The 16671-nt window shown below is 40.0% G+C and overlaps 1 protein-coding gene across 2 annotated transcripts in view; it reads left to right on the plus strand.

The window, feature by feature from the left end:
• The window catches only part of wdr33 (WD repeat domain 33), a 158762-nt gene that overhangs the window by 20974 nt on the left and 121117 nt on the right, over positions 1-16671 (plus strand). For both annotated transcript variants that reach the window (XM_063046180.1, XM_063046181.1), the window contains exon 3: positions 15122-15190. In XM_063046180.1, coding sequence (XP_062902250.1) covers positions 15122-15190 — 69 coding nt within the window. The remainder of the gene's footprint in view (positions 1-15121; positions 15191-16671) is intronic.

The raw sequence follows: 16671 nt of genomic DNA on the forward strand, positions 1-16671 counted from the left end.
TTTCCTCAGATTAGGGGACCAAAACTGCACACAATACTCCAGGTGTGGTCTCACCAAGGCCTTGTACAACTGCAGTAGTACCTCCCTGCTCCTGTACTCGAATCCTCTCGCTATAAATGCCAGCATACCGTTCGCCTTTTTCACCGCCTGCTGTACCTGCATGCCCACTTTCAATGACTGGTGTATAATGACACCCAGGTCTCGTTGCACCTCCCCTTTTCCTAATCGGCCACCATTCAGATAATAATCTGTTTTCCTATTTTTGCCACCAAAGTGGATAACTTCACATTTATCCACATTAAATTGCATCTGCCATGAGTTTGCCCACTCACCCAACCTATCCAAGTCACCCTGCATCCTCTTAGCATCCTCCTCACTGCTAACACTGCCACCCAGCTTTGTGTCATCTGTAAACTTGGAGATGCTGCATTTAATTCCCTCATCCAAGTCATTAATATATATTGTAAACAACTGGGGTCCCAGCACTGAGCCTTGCGGTACCCCACTAGTCACCGCCTGCCATTCTGAAAAGGTCCCGTTTATTCCCACTCTTTGCTTCCTGTCTGCTAACCAATTCTCCACCCACACCAAAACCTTACCCCCAATACTGTGTGCTTTAAGTTTGCACACTAATCTCCTGTGTGGGACCTTGTCAAAAGCCTTTTGAAAATCCAAATATACCACATCCACTGGTTCTCCCCTATCCACTCTACTAGTTACATCCTCAAAAAATTCTATGAGATTCGTCAGACATGATTTTCCTTTCACAAATCCATGCTGACTTTGTCCGATCATTTCACCGCTTTCCAAATGTGCTGTTATCACATCCTTGATAACTGACTCCAGCAGTTTCCCCACCACCGACGTTAGGCTAACCGGCCTATAATTCCCCGGTTTCTCTCTCCCTCCTTTTTTACTTCTTTTACCTAGTTGGTTATAATCTTTGAAGTTCTCTACCCTGGGGGTCTGCAGAGGTTCAGTGATTTTTTTTCAAGTCACAATTCAATAAATAGTTTGTCCAGAGTGCATTTGCAAAATTTAATGGGAGATTATGGGGTTAAATGCAGGAAATTAGAAAAGAAGGAGATGATCAGCCAAGATCTTAATGAATGATATAGCAGGTGCAAAAAACTAAAAGGTATCTTTCTGCTACTCAATAATATAAAATTAAATCACATCTTTAAACTCACTTTGAAAACCTCAACCAGCAAATTCTGTAAATCTGGGAGCTTTGGAAAGGATTTGAAATATTTGACAAAATAACCAGAAGAATGTATTTGTAACTTTGAAAAGAGCATTGGGTATGTTCTTGAAAAGTTCATTTTGTGTACAGCAGAGTAACAAAGTTGGGCAATGGACAAATGGTTGGGGATTAACTGATTATTGCTGAAGAGCTGACACATGCAAGTTGTGCCTTTTTAAATTACCACCTCATAACTGTCAATGCTCACTGGTTAGAGTTTGAGCTATGTGGAATGGGAAGGAGATATCATTTGGAAATGTAGTTTCACATAATAGTAGTGTTTAACTTCCATGGTATGTGTTTTATTTTAAAGGAACCTCCAGCCAAGAGGTCACTCTGGTTTGAGGCAATTCTGCAGCATGTGTCCATAGCTCAGAAGTCAATAAATTTCAGATGACAACTGTTTATATAAAAGAAGTTTGTCTTTTAACCCCCATATTATCTTGGTTTTTCCTTTACCTACATTTAACAAACCAGCATATTCAAGTTTTTCTAGTAGCATACAGGCAATCGCTTTAAAAATATATTTTTCTTGCTTTCATTTTGCACAAGTTCTTATTTTACTGTAAACTCAATGTGACCACCTTCAGTTGTGCATTTTGCTGCAAACCAAGCAAATATTTAACTTTTGGCACTCTATTCTCGTGATATTGCCTTTTAATGGGCCTAGATTTCAAACAAATGCCACTTTTGCATAGTTGTAGGACCAATTTAAGCATTTGTATATTTTGCTAAATTACTCTCATCCATGTCTTCCACTTAATATTTGTTTACTTGATGCTGTCTTTGAATCCTTTGGGTTAAGCTCATGATGGCAATATTATTAGTCCTTGATGCTGTTGTTCACTTCAGGGTTTTTATTTCTTACTGGAATGTAGTCTTTGGGAAATTTGAAATCATAGTTTAAATACTTTTGTTTAATGACTGGAAAACCCACTAGTTTGCAAATATGGCCTCATATGTACATAATTTGGTCAACTGAACCTATATTGAATGGGGAGGGGGGTAGATAGACTGCCAGAATGAAAAAGTTAGAGGTGTTGTGATGGTTCTTTTGTACTGCTGGAAAGATAATCAGAGACTGGGGGAGAGATGAGAGAGTCGATTTTAGGTGAATTAATGATTTTGAGATGATTATCCCTGGTTGTTAGTATTAACCCTCCAGTTTAAGATGGCGCTGGTGAAACAAAGCGACGTCCAACTGGTAGGAGACAACTCTACTAACTACTTAAATCATATTACTTTTTCTAGAGAACAATCACTGCAAGCAATAGCCTGTAAGTTCCCTTTCGGAGTTGAGCTTTTGACCTGCCTGTGCAATCTGGCGTTTTTGTGGTGTGAGCTGATGTCTTGAAGGCGCAGGATGGTTGCGGCACGGCGTGGATGGGCTGAATTGAGACAACGGGGCTTGGGCCTGAGAACAAGGAACGTGGCCACTGCTAGAGTGGACTTGGAGCTGATTCGAAGCAGTGGAGCCAAGGCGACAGGGCCCAGGCCAGATTGGAAAGGTCACATACGGACCAAGTCGAGTGGCTGGGCCTGAGAGTGAAGATTAACCCGATGATTGGCTGATTTAAGTGCCAGGCCAGATTGAAAAGGTCGGGCTATCGGTGCCTGAGGAGGCGAGGGACAGGCTGGTGTTCAGCTCGCTGCTCAGTGAGGTTTACTTGTCTGTGTTGTACTGAGGCTGTGGCTTGCAACTAAAGAGCTCCTGGACTGGCTGCAGCGATGACTGTCTTTGTGGTTGTGAACTCACTTTCATGAGCTTCAGTTCAGAATGTTATTTGCCTACTTATTGTTTACACAATTTGCTGGGTTTTTTTTGCACATTGGATATTTGACGGTCTTTTGTAATGAGCTCTTTTTTTTGTGACTGCCTGTAAGATGAATATCAAGATTGTATATAGTTTACATACTTCGATAATAAATGTACTTTGAACTTGACATCACCTGATTTTTGGGTAAATTTTATGGTCTCCTGAAGGTCCACATTCATTTTCTAACCCTATTTGAACTTGTTACCTGACTTGTCATCTGAGGTCTTTTGCCTTCTCCCCTTAAAATCTATCCTAAATAATTTCTAATATTCACATTGCACAGTATTTGCTGTTGACTATCCTATCCTTTTCATAGTGGTACTGGAGCTGGTCTAAGATTGCTCAATTAGGATTAGCCTTAAATCTGCAACTAATCAATAGGTTGCTGAACATTGCAACATTGAATACTGGTGCATTATCACCTCATAGTTTGAGTATGTCTGCAGTGCTGGATTTGCTATCCAAATTTTCAGGTCTCTTATTATTGAAAAAGTTTGGTATATATTCAGCATGGATCTGAATACTTTTACAATTGTCAGTTTTGACTTCAGTTGGACATGAATGATTTAAGTGGCAAATAGTTGCTGCAAATGACCTCAGAATAAACACTCATCTTGTAGTTGCGCATAAACATCAAGTGCTCTAAGGTGGCATTTTGAGCAGAAGGCGGAATTTTTAGTTGACTGGTTAGCCCCCTCTCAAAAGAAATGATATGTTGTAATCGGTTTCCTCCTGGGAAGAGTAGAAAAACAACCACTTTTAGTTAATGTAAGGGAAATTTCAGTTTTTTATTTTACCTTCCAATCCGAATTTTTCTCTACAAAAAAAGATTGCAGTACCAGGAGACCAAACAATTTCACTTAACATCATGTTTCCAGCACTAGCAGAATAAAGCTTGAATTTAAGAGCATTTACCTGACTCATCATAAGTTATCATTGAGCACAAGATAAATGCATAATAAAGTTCACTTTATTTTCTCCAACTTAGAAACAGTTGTAAAAAGTGTTCTGCAATATTGTGTGAAATGCAACGAGAGTGAAATGTTATATGTAATCTTCTTAACACAAGTGAAAACCTGCTTCAAAATGGAAGTGAGGAAGGAAATGAAAGCATGAGACAACGGCAAGAATTATAAAAAGGAATCCAAAAGAATCCGATGTGAAAGTAAACAGGAAATGGATTGTAAGAGTATAAAATGGACCGATCAGAAGTTTACTCATGAAGATTGAAGTTATCGTTGAGGTACTGAATGAGTACTTTGCATCAGTCTTCAGGGATGAAGTTGCCATGGAGTCTAAGCAAATGAAGAACCAGTTAGGACACTGAGTTAAAAGTCTAGGAGGGAATGGGAGAAATGTATGAACTTCCAATTTGATTTGATAAGGTTTCTTAGTGTACACTTGTAATCTGTTGCAAAACAGATATTTCTTAATAAAGCTCAGGACACTAGACATTTTTCCCCTTGTTCAGTCTGTCATTGTTATATGCCACTTTAATCTCATCAATTTGGAGATTGTACCATATTATGCTTAACAATGGTCATTAAACTTGTAATAGCAAGGTCGCTGTGAAATGAAGTGAAACAAAGAAAGGAAATCAACGGCTTGCATCACGTACAACAGAATGTGATGAGACAAACTAGCATCCCAACTGTCAGCAGATGGAACACCCATTTCTAATACTGATAATATACACATTGCTGGCCAGGGTGCAATTATGAGTCTCACGTCTAGCCTTCTGCCATGACTGACTTACAAGCAGCGCTTCTCCATCCTGGTGAGATTCACAGACAGTGCTAGCATGAGGGCAAGGTTATGTCCCTGCTGTCCATCACGGGGACTACATTCTGAATGCTAAATGAGAAAGTGGCATGTTACATCCATTTCTGGATGGCACACATTAGGAAAGATGCAGAAGTTTTAGAGAGAGTGTAAGAGACTGAACAGAATAACCTCAGGTTCAGAGACTGGCAGAACTGTGATATTTTCCTTGGAAGAATGGGGGCTTTGAGGTGGAGAGGTATTTAATATAAAAGTTGGAAAAGTTATAAAGAAATTGATCGCATTAGAAAAGGGATCAACGAAATATTTGCTAAAAGAACCAGAGTAGGTGCTTAGCATCTAGAATGCACTGCAGGCTGAGTGAAGGAGGTAAACTTAAATTGAACTGCTCGAGGGTTGCATAAATATCTGAAATGAGAATTTGCAAGACTCTGGAGAGAAGATGAGGAAAGGGGCTGACTAGATTGCTCGTTTGGAGCCAGTACATATCTGTGCTACAACAATTCGGAACTGTTGTGGTTCTGCACAAAATTTACTGGGACTTAAAGTGGGTGATTTAAATTATTATAACCTCTGAAATGGTTGGCCAAGTTACTCAAACACAAGAAAGGCAGACATTCCAATGCACATCAGCAGAGATGTGGTATTTATCTTCCCTTTATCAATGATTAGAGGTGGAGATGATTGACAGTTGCATGTATTTCACTTATGTTTGAGTGTCCTTGGGTGGCTGGAGTGCTTCAAGCGCTGGGCAACTTCAGATATGGACACATAATAAAAGCCAGCTAATGACAGTCTCCAACAAGAGATTGTCTCAGCCTATCCCTTTAATGTTCCAGCAATTCTCCATTGCCAAGTCCCACCATCCATGTCATGGTAATCAGTATTCATCAACAAGCTACAAATCTGGACTCTCCAAAGCTTTTCATCCACATGGACCTAATCAGGACGGTGATTTACAGTTGTCTTTCTTGAGATAAATGCAGTTCTTAAAACACTTGAAGCTTGACATTGTCAAGCTGCCTGATCAACTTTGGATACACTAGCCTAAGCATTTGCCCAATAACCTGTACAATATTGGGTGATTATTATAATACAATAGTGCATGTTTTGAATAGAAGGGGATTGGAACGCCACCACCTATCCTGATGGTCTCTGATGTACAGTTGCAAGAACAAGTTTGTGAACCCTTTGCAATTACCTGGTTTTCTGCATTGATTACTCATAAAATGTGGTCTGATCTTCGTTGAGGTAACAATAATAGACATACACAATATGCCTAAACTAATAACCCATAAGACTATAAGAAAAAATAACACTAAGAAAAACACTGAACAAGAACGGTGTTCATGGAAGGACATCAAGGAGGAAACTACTGCTATCTTAAGAAAAAACATTGCTGCACGTCTCAACTTTGCAAAAGACCACCTGGATGTTTCACAAGAATTCTGGGACAATATTCTTTTGACAGGTGAGACAAAAGTTGAACTTTTTGGCAGAAATGCACCCTGCTATGTTTGGAGGAAAAGGACACTGCACATCAGCCCCTCATCCCAACTGTGAAGTATGGTGGAAGGAGCATCGTGGTTTGGGGCTGCTGTGCTACTTCAGGGCCTGGACCGCTTGCAATTGTTGAGGGAACAATTAATTCAAAATTGTATCAAGACATTTTACAGGAAAATGTCAGGGTAGTAGTCCGTCACCTGAAGCTTAATAGAAGTTGGATGATACAACAGAACGATGATCTGAAACACAATAGTAAATCTGTCCATACTATCTTTTGGCCTTACCAGTTATGTACTTACAGAAACTGATTGTAACGTTTCTACGGTAAACCCGACTGTTTCTGGGATTACAGATGAAGCATTGCAATCAGTATCTCTAAGTGTGTGACTGTTAAGGCCAAAGGATAGTATGGATAGAATTGATAACAGTCACAAAGCTTCCATTGTCACGAGTAAATCAACAGAATGCTTTAAAAAGAAGAGAATTGTGTTTTGGCATGGCTAAGTCAGAGTCCAGACCTTAAACCAATTGAGATGTTGTAGCATGATCTGAAGAGGGCTGTTCATGCAAGGTATCCCAGAAATATTGATGATCTTAAACGGTTTTGTATGGAGGAATGGCCTTAAATTCCTCCTCGCCGTTGTGCAATTCTGATCGGCAGCTACAGGAAACATTTGGTTGGAGGTTATTGCTGCTGAAGGAGGTTGTACCAGTTATTAAATATAAGGGTTCACTTAGTTTTTCCAGCCTGGACTGAATGATTAAATAATATGTTCAACAAAAACATGAAAAGTACAATTGTTTTCGTGTTATTAGTTTAGGCAGATTGTACTTGTCTATTATTGTGATCTAAATTAGGATCAGACCATTTTTTATGAGTGATTAATGCAGAAAAGCAGGGAATTGCAAAGGATTCACAAACTTTTTCTTGCAACTGTACCTGAACAGACACTCTATTTCGGTCTGAGATTTCAAGAGTGAATCTACCTAGATGGTGTCCTGGATCCTGTGCAGATCAGCTGGTGGGGCTATTTGCAGGCATTTTTTTACCTCTCCATTCTTCAATATGAAGTTACCACCTATTTAAAGAAGACCTCTTGGATTCTGATCTTTTAATTCAAGGTTCTTTCAGAAGTCAGGAAAGAGGCACAAAACTGGTTCATTACAATCGTTTTATTAAGCATTGATAGAACAAAGGAAAATTGAAATGGACTGTGATAGAGGTCACTGCAAAGGGAAATGGAAGCAGAAAGAACTAACAGGGCGCCATCTTGTGATGCAGCTATTTTTATACTCATAGAAGAGAAACATTTCATTCAGACTTGTAGGTAAGTGACAAACAATGAGGTATCTCCTCCCCATTCAAATAATGCAGCACCAAAAGAACCTTCCAGGAGCATACATATGTAACCAGTAGGGGACACATTGAACCACCACATATACACACTGTGACCATTAGGAAGCATAGTAAGCAGTTACTTGTATATAAATACAAGCTGACAATTAATTATTAAACGGCAAAGAAATTAACAATTAAACAGTTGGATCCAATACCTCTATCATCCCGTTTGCTCAGTAATACAAGGTAATGTGCCTTGATGATTACTGCCTAGTGGCTGTGAGATTCACCATCATGAAGTGCTTCAGGAGGCTGCTCTTGTCGCACATTAACTCCAGTCTCCCAGTCAACTTGACCCACTGCAATTTGACTACCGATGAAACAAGTCTACATTTGATGCATCTCCCTTGCCTGAACTCATCTCTGTAGCATCTGGGCAATTAAGTATTGTTGAGTAAAGTCGGACTTCAGTATTGTAAGGACATCTTTGAAAGGTGGTGTGTGAAGAAGGTGGCATCCATCATTAAAAAGCCTCGTCACCCGGTGCATGCCTCTCCTCATTAAAGGTACGTCGTATCCAGTTTCTCTGGTTAGCGGACGATTTCCCTCCACGCCTCTCGGATGTAGTGGGGAACCGCGTACGAGGCAAGTTACAGCAGTGGTTTGCCATTGCCTACTGCCGGGTGAGTTTCCAAAGAGATCAGCAGCTCATAACCCAGCACAGATGGAAAGCGTGCAGGGGAGTCGGCTGGATTCGAACTCGGGACCTTTCGTCCCGAAGTCTGGCACTGATGCCACTACGCCTCCTCCTCATTACTACCATCATAAAGGTGGTACAGGAAACTGCAGACAAACACTTAACCAATGTAGCTATGGGTTCTTTCCCTCTGTCACCAGGTTTTTGAACAGTCCGTGAACTCATGAACACTACTTCACTATACCTTTGCAGTATTTCCAGTATTTATTCATTTTACTGTAAGTTAGTAATTTCTAGCATGTCTCCCTTGACCTTCAGCAATATTTATTAATGCACCATAGAAAGCATCCTGTCTGGGTACAGTATGGCTTGGTTTGGCAACTGCTATGCCCATTATCACGAACTGTGGAGAGTTGTGAACACAGCTCAGCACGTCATTGAAACCAAATTTCCCTCCATGGGTGCTGTCTACACTTCTCACTGCCTCAGTAAAGCAGCCAGCTTGATCAAACATCCCGCCCATTCTGGACATTCTCTCCTGCTCCTCTCCCATAGGGCAGAAGATAGAAAAGACTGAACGGGTGGATGACCAGGCTCGAGGATAACTTCTATCCTGCTGTTATAAATTCTATTGTATATTTCCCGAGTATGATATGTGGACTCTAGACCTCATAATCTACCTCTGTTTGCACTGCACTTTCTCTGTACTGTAATGCTTTTATTCTGCACTTCGCTATTTTACCTTGTACTACCTTACTTAATTCACAGTTGTTTGAACTTATCTGTATTGAAGGTATGCAGGGCAAGTTTTTCACTATTCCTCAATACACGTGACAATCATTTTACCCTGACGAAGTGCCTTTATGCCGAATGAAAACTACAATTAATAGCAAGCTGAGGGACAGATTAAAGCTGATCTGGTTAGTTCATACCTCTTTTGTACAAAGTATACTGATGCAAAGATAGCAACAATTGCATTATATAGAACTCTTAAGAAGAAAAATGCTCTGAAGTTGCATGTTATTATTTAACTGGCCAACAGAGTAAAAGGTGAAAATATTTTACTTTGTAGGGGATATTGTTTACCAGTTTTTATGACAACAAGCTTTAACAAAACTACAAATAGCCCTCTCTTGGAATTGTTTTTTTGTTTTCCCCTTATTTCCCCCAACTTTGTCACCGCTCCTGCTTATACTTCTTCCTCGACTCTGCTTTTGTTGCTGACATCTGCTTTTTGGTGAATCACTGAAGAAGTATCTTGCTGGACCCAATAGTCTATGGGTGCCTGTTGTTACCCACTGTAATTCATGGTGATATGGGGCCTGGTTGTTAGTGTGTTGGGCCTACCCTGACCACGAAGGGACAGGTCAGCCTAGCACATTGTGACTGCAGTGCTTACCATCTAATAAATTCATTGCAGCAATATACCTGTGCTTCTGCAACACGACCACCTAATCTTCAACCTCTAGCACTTAGGGCAAGGGCAGCAGATGTGTAAGTACCACTGTTTGCAATGTCTCCCCCCCCTCCCCCCCACCCACCCCCACCACCCGCCAGTTCAACAGCCTGACTTGGAAATATATTGCAGTTCTTTTATTCTTGCTGGGTTGAAGTACTAATTGCTTATTCAGTGGGCCTGTGGGAATGCCTTTGTGAAGAATGCAGTGGTTCACCGTCAATTTTTGAAGGACATTTAAGGACAGGTGGTAATATTGTCCTTGAGCTGTGGCCATAATTGTTTAAAGAAATAATGAAATCCCATGGGAACACAAAAAAAAGGACTGTATCACCCCACAAACCGCATTTCCCATGAGGTGCATCCTGCTTCATCTGTGGAAGTGTCTGCAGTTCCCATATTGGCCTTATCCCACAAGAATCTATAAAACTAGAATGAAACAAGTCATCTTCAATCCCTAGGGAATGTGTACGGAGAAGATTGAACAAGTGTCCAGAATATGTTTTGGAGGCTTTTTACGAACAGTGAATTGGCTAAAAGCTTCTGCTATGTGAGAATGTTAGCAATTGATTTAATCACTTAATTGTCAAGATGTATAAGAATATCTGGTTACGTTAGTCCATCCACTTGGCATAGCACTGGAGTGAAAAACGACTAGACCAGATGGGAGTGAGCAGCTTCCCTAAAGATAATAGTGAATCATTTGGGTTTTGTAATAATTGAAGTTTTGTTATTTATTTAATGATAGTCCATGTCAATTTCCAGATCATTGAACATCGTTTTGCAAATTATGTGATTGGATTAAAGAAGCATGAGAACGCTTTCCCAGCCAATCCCTGCAAGTTTAATGATAGAGCACACAGATGAACCAGATTGAATCACAAATCTAAGCAGACCTTTTAAGTGTATTATTGTGCTAAGAAAAGTGATGGTGCAAGTGGCGCTTAAAGCCCTGCCATCCCTTTGACTTTAATAATTTCACTGAGATATGTTTGAGGTATCTTTTGAAGATGGTCTTTGGTGTACAGGCACAAATACACAAGCAACTCTTACTGCTTACCCAGATGACCATTTATTTTTGAGCCCAGTGAATGAATGTAATAGGTTGACTGATCTGGAAGGCAGCTTTTTCAAGCCACAAACTGCCTGCCACTTCTGACATATGGTGTATCTGACAGTTTACTACCTCTTTTCAGGGGTTCATATGGTTGAAAGGAATTTTACAACCATTCATCATCATCATCAGGTGCCATGCCCAGTTTGAGCTTTGACTGCCATGGCCCATACACTCTTGTTTCAGGTCAAATGGATCAATTCATTTGTATTCATTTCCAGTTCTCTGGCTGCTGTCTCCATCATCATTTGTCTTTGCCTTCCTTTTGCTTTCTTCCCTTCAATCTTTCCCATAATTACTGTGCATTCTAACTCCTCTTTCCTAATCACATGTCCAATGAAGTTACATTGCCTTTTCATGATCTCATACATTATTTTTCTTTTTGTACTTGCTCTGTTCATGAACATCCTCTTTAGATATTCGCTTCATCCATGATATTCTCTGCATCCTCCTCAAAAACCACATCTCTGCTGCTTCAATTCGTTTCCTCATGTTACTAGATATTGTCCAACATTCTGATCCATATAACTGGATAAACGTAACATTTCAGTACTCTGAGGTGGGTTGTCATGTTTAGTGTTGGTCAGTATACAACCATTAATGTATTTTTAAAACGTATTATTGTTGTAATATGTGAAATGCAGCAGCCAATTTCTATACTGGCTTTCACAAACAACAGTGTGACATTGAAAGGTAATAGCTTGTGCTCCTTGAAAGTACAGCATTTCAAGAATAACAAAGATTATTTGACTCAGTGTTTCATCCTTGCTCTTCATTATTCACTCATCCTCTTGCCTCAAGCCAGTTAACATTTGAAGTACTGACAAGACAGCAGGTATCTTGAGATTATACCTCAATGAGAGAAGAAAAATGACATTGTCTTCTGAATTTCAGTGCTCCTATTTACCGAGAGCTTAGAAAATCTGTTTATGAAGTCATTAACGCAGGAGTTGGTAAGCAGAGGAGTGGTATCTGTCATATAGAATCAGGATATTTATGACACAGGATGATTCCATTTGGAGCATTGAGTCTTTGTCACCTTTAAATAAAACAATTGCCTTGGACCAAAGCTGCCGATGCAGTTTTTTTTTGGAAGATGGTGATTTTTCTTTCCATCAAGCAGTATATTCCAGATCTTAACTGTTAAGTAAAAGTTTTCCTTCCTCTCGACGAATTCTTTTTCCCTAAATCTGTACTCCCTGTTCTTTGAACTGTCCGGATAATGGAACTGTTTTTCTTGAACTGATTGTTTTAGCCTTTCAAAAGCAATTATGATCTAGTATACGTCAGTCTAAATGTGAACCACTTTGCACCAAGGAAAATCATCCCTGCATTTTCCAAACAACAGGAATTCTGCAGATGCTGGAAATTCAAGCAACACACATAAAAGTTGCTGGTGAACGCAGCAGGCCAGGCAGCATCTCTAGGAAGCGGTGCAGTCTGGCCTGCTGCGTTCACCAGCAACTTTTATGTGTGTTGCCTGCATTTCCCATTTAACTTTGTATCTGAGATTTGGAAATGATATCCCATTTGTGACCTCAAAAGTCTTGTCTGACTTCAGCATGCTTCTTCATGAATGAAAAGACTGCGTAAACATTGCTAACTGTCTCAACATGTCCTGCCACTTTCAAGGGTTAAAATACATACACTTCTGTTCCTGCACATCTTTTGGAACTGCTGTTTAGCCTGACTTTATTCTTTCAGTCAGAACATGTAACTTCATAGTTCTCGCTATTAAATCTGCCCTCTTGGCTAGACATTCTTTTCACTGTTCAATGTACTTCCAAGCATGATACCACCCACATATTTGCATTGTGTACCCATGTCACATTTATTAACATTTGGTACAACATTGTCAGACATCCCACCTCTCCCAGAAGTTCCGGGAGTCTCCCGCATATCAATAGTGGTTCCCTGACGCCTGGAAATTATATATAATATCCCGGAAATAGATTTTTTTGGGAGGGAGAGCAAGCATCCTGATTGGTCTCTCTTTGTGCTACGAATGGTCCCCGACCACCGGGCCGCGAGGGAACGATATGATTTGGCGATATGAAACGATATGAGTCAGCTGCACCTTTCCTCATTCCCTGTCACGCACGCGAGGTCATCAGTGACCCAAGACATGCAAAGGAATGGGTCCGTGACCCATTTGTGAACGTCCCTGGTGAATCATCCATGTCAGTGCGGGAAAAAGATCAACTCCTCGAGCTTGCAAATGACGGTGGGCTGAAAAGTATGTTTGACATAACATCTCTGCCGGCATTCTGGATCAAAGACAAGGCTGAATATCCTGAGATAGCCACGAAAGCACTGAAAACATTGCTTCCATTTCCAACGTATCTCTGCGAAGCGGAGTTTTCTGCAATGAATGCAACAAAACCTAAATTGTGGAATAGACTGGACATAAGGAACTCCCTTCGAGTATTGATGTTTCCCATCACCCCTCGATGGGACCGTGTCGTTACAGGAAAACAAGCCCAAGGCTCCCACTGATTCAGCAATATTAGTGTGTTGCAATGATTTTACATGTTCATATGGGGAAAATATGCGCTGTGTGTTTAGTATCCAAACGTTACTTAAAATGGTATGATGCAATTGACTTATCACCTATATTCCGGTTGTGATTAACACCCCTGCCCCTGGTTGGCCAGTCTGCAAGAATATTGTCAATATTAAACCGGTCTGCGGTGCAAAAACAATTGCGGACCCCTGCTAAGTAGACCTATCAGTTTTCTCTGTGGGCGGGCTTTACAGTCGACCTCAAAAATATGACGGTTGCTTGCCGCACTGTTGGCAACAGTGACTTTTCTATTGCCCATTGTGGGTTAAAATGTAAAAGACATGTTGAGTTGAGTTTAATAGGTGTCTTTCGTTCATTAGCATAGCTAACGTTATTTAAACTAGCTGGCTAGCTGCTAAGGAGCTAGACTATTGATGTCCCACTTGATGAGGCTAAACTCCCTGTAGACTTGCTTAAAGTTGTAATAGAATAAACATGATAATATAATATAAGTACATATTTTAATGTCACGTTTTCTGCATATACCCAACTTGGTTTACAGATTAGACAAAATTACTAAACAAAGTATTACATACACCCTGGAGGTCGACTGTGGGAGGGGGTGGGGATATGGGGTTGTGGCGGGCGGGGGTGCTACCTCCCTGAAATGGTGGTGCTACCTCCCGGAAATGAGTTTTTGCAGGGTGGGATGTCTGCATTGTTGGGGAATATTTTTGCTGTTACTGTATTTCCATGAATCTCAGTATTGCCATCTAGAGGTTTGTGCGAGCGACTTTAATGTCTACCGTGCAGGCGTCATCTAATGAATTTCTTTCAACTGTGTGTGCTGTTCATCATTCATTCTCCAGTAAGACCATGACATTAATTTATAGTGTTGAGATGTGCATGGAGATGGCTGATAAATTAACCTGGGTGTAATAGTCTCGACAAAATATCCAATCAGGGTAGCCAAATGTGATTGCCTCTAAATAGCTTTTATTTAGCAACTAGCTCAAACTTGTTCAAGTTAAACTTTTCCTTCATTGTTTCTCAAACCTGATTTTCGAACATTACCATTTGCACTTTTCAGCTCTCTGATGCCTCAGGTATATCAAGGAAGGCTTGGAAAATCATTAACCACCCACCCCCCGCCCTCCCATTTTCCCATCAACCTAGGTCATCAACTTGCATTTTATCTATTTTCCCTTCTGAGATTTTGCCAGTTTCCTTTTCCTTGGTAAAGATGAATAGAAAATATTAATTTAGCAGTCCAGTTGTACTGCTTTTATGGTTATCATAAGTTACTGCATGAGGTATCTTTACTCCGTAATATTTATGTGCTTACAGTAGACTTTGGATTCTCTTTTATGACAATAGCTATTTTTGTCTCATTATGCTATTTTCTTTTTCATTTCCTCTTGTACTGCATCTGGTTCTCGCTAGAATTATTCATCTGGAGGCAGTGTGTAAGTGTATACATAGGGCCATTCACCACTGTTAGTGATGAAAAATCAAAATAGCTGCTTGTATACTGTGGTAACTGCAAAACTAAATGCTCTTTATTATATATGTAAGCTCAATTATCAGAGTACTGTTGTCTCTTAAACAGCCAAGTGAGTGTCAGAGCAATGTTATTTGCTGATTGTTTCCTTTTTCATTTTTAGAACCGAGTTTGGCAGAGGGATCACAGAGACCTCCGAGCAATTCAGCCTGATTCAGCTTATTATAATGACGTAAGCATCTCAAAGGATGTAAATTGTAATTTGCCTGTACCTGTTTCATTTAATGTGTACCATCAGTGGTTTTCTTGGTTACTCTGGTGGTGGTGTTTATAAGTTTGTTTTACTAGTGGTGTTACAGAAGTCTTTGGCTTTGAATAGTAAGTACAAATATAGTTCAGTCATTTTGGAATGAACTTTCATTTGTGAATGTACTTCTTAGGTTATGAACTCCAAAGAAGCTGTAATAAAAGTAATAATTAAATCATGCTAAAGCATCTGAATGTTGCTAGAATAGATTGGGGTTAATTTAAAGAATTAGTCTTGTATTTAAGTGCATCATAGATAGTCTGGATAAAAAAAGAAGCAATCACTGTGGAAGTATTGGAATGTATTTGTCATCATCCACGAAGCTGTGAAACGAACGTAAAGTACGTTGTTTCTGCGCCATGATATTTTCTGTTCCACTAATTGTAGACTCTTGTGTATCCCTTCATCACATTAATAGTGGCTAAGAGGTCCATCAAGGAGCTTGCATAGATTCACCTTTTAGTCAAGGCAATATACTCTAGGTGAGTTACTGCAAGGTTAGAGGAGTGATGAGCCATTTAGGCTGGTCTGAGTCTTATGCATTCCTGGTTTGACATTGTTACTTTCCAAGTGGTCTGGCTGTAGGGAGCCTAGCTTGATGAGGATAATCCAGAGTTAGTTTCATGGTGATATGAAGTACATCAGTCCGCAGTAGATCAGATTGGGAACCATGTGATATGCAATGAAATGTCCTTCAACCAGTATTCCAGCAAGGCCAAATCAATGGCCAGAGAAGAGATGCATTAACAAATCAAGAAAAATGAAAACTTGAAGATGCTGGAAATCTGAAATAAAAAAACAGGAAATGCTTGAAATACTCAATAAAACAAGACAACATATTTGGAAAAAGAAGCAGACTTAGTTATTTCAGGTGCAAGGGCCTTCATCAGAACTGGAAATGAAGGTAAAGGTGAAAAGACTTAAAACATTAATTGTTTCTCATACTTCAGATAATACTTGATCTGCTGCGTGTTCCCACTGTTTTCTTTTTATAGATCAAATCATCACTCGGCTTTTAATCAAAGGAACTAAATTCAGGTGTTTGAACCAGATCGTGCCTAGGCCTTTGTGTGTCTTTGTGTCACATCTGCTTGTTCATGTTGCTGTCATGTTCTCTTCATTATTAGTTTTCTATCTGTCAGACAGTTCGTTCCTTGCTCTTTTTTCTTAGTTTTCTATTACCCCTATGCCCCATACCCCATCTCCTTTTCCCACTTTGTAGTCTTGCACCTCATCCTTTTGTCCTCTACCTCCATACTCCTACCCTGTCACCTAACCTCTCAGTCCACTTTTGGCATCCTGTATGAGTTGATGAATTTTGACAAGTCACACCATCGTAAGACTTGTACTTTTTGAATGGTAGGGTTCTAGGGAGTGTAATGAAACGGATGGACTTTTGTGGAAAT

This window comes from Mobula hypostoma, chromosome 4 (assembly GCF_963921235.1).
Source record: "Mobula hypostoma chromosome 4, sMobHyp1.1, whole genome shotgun sequence".
NCBI lineage: Eukaryota > Metazoa > Chordata > Chondrichthyes > Myliobatiformes > Myliobatidae > Mobula > Mobula hypostoma.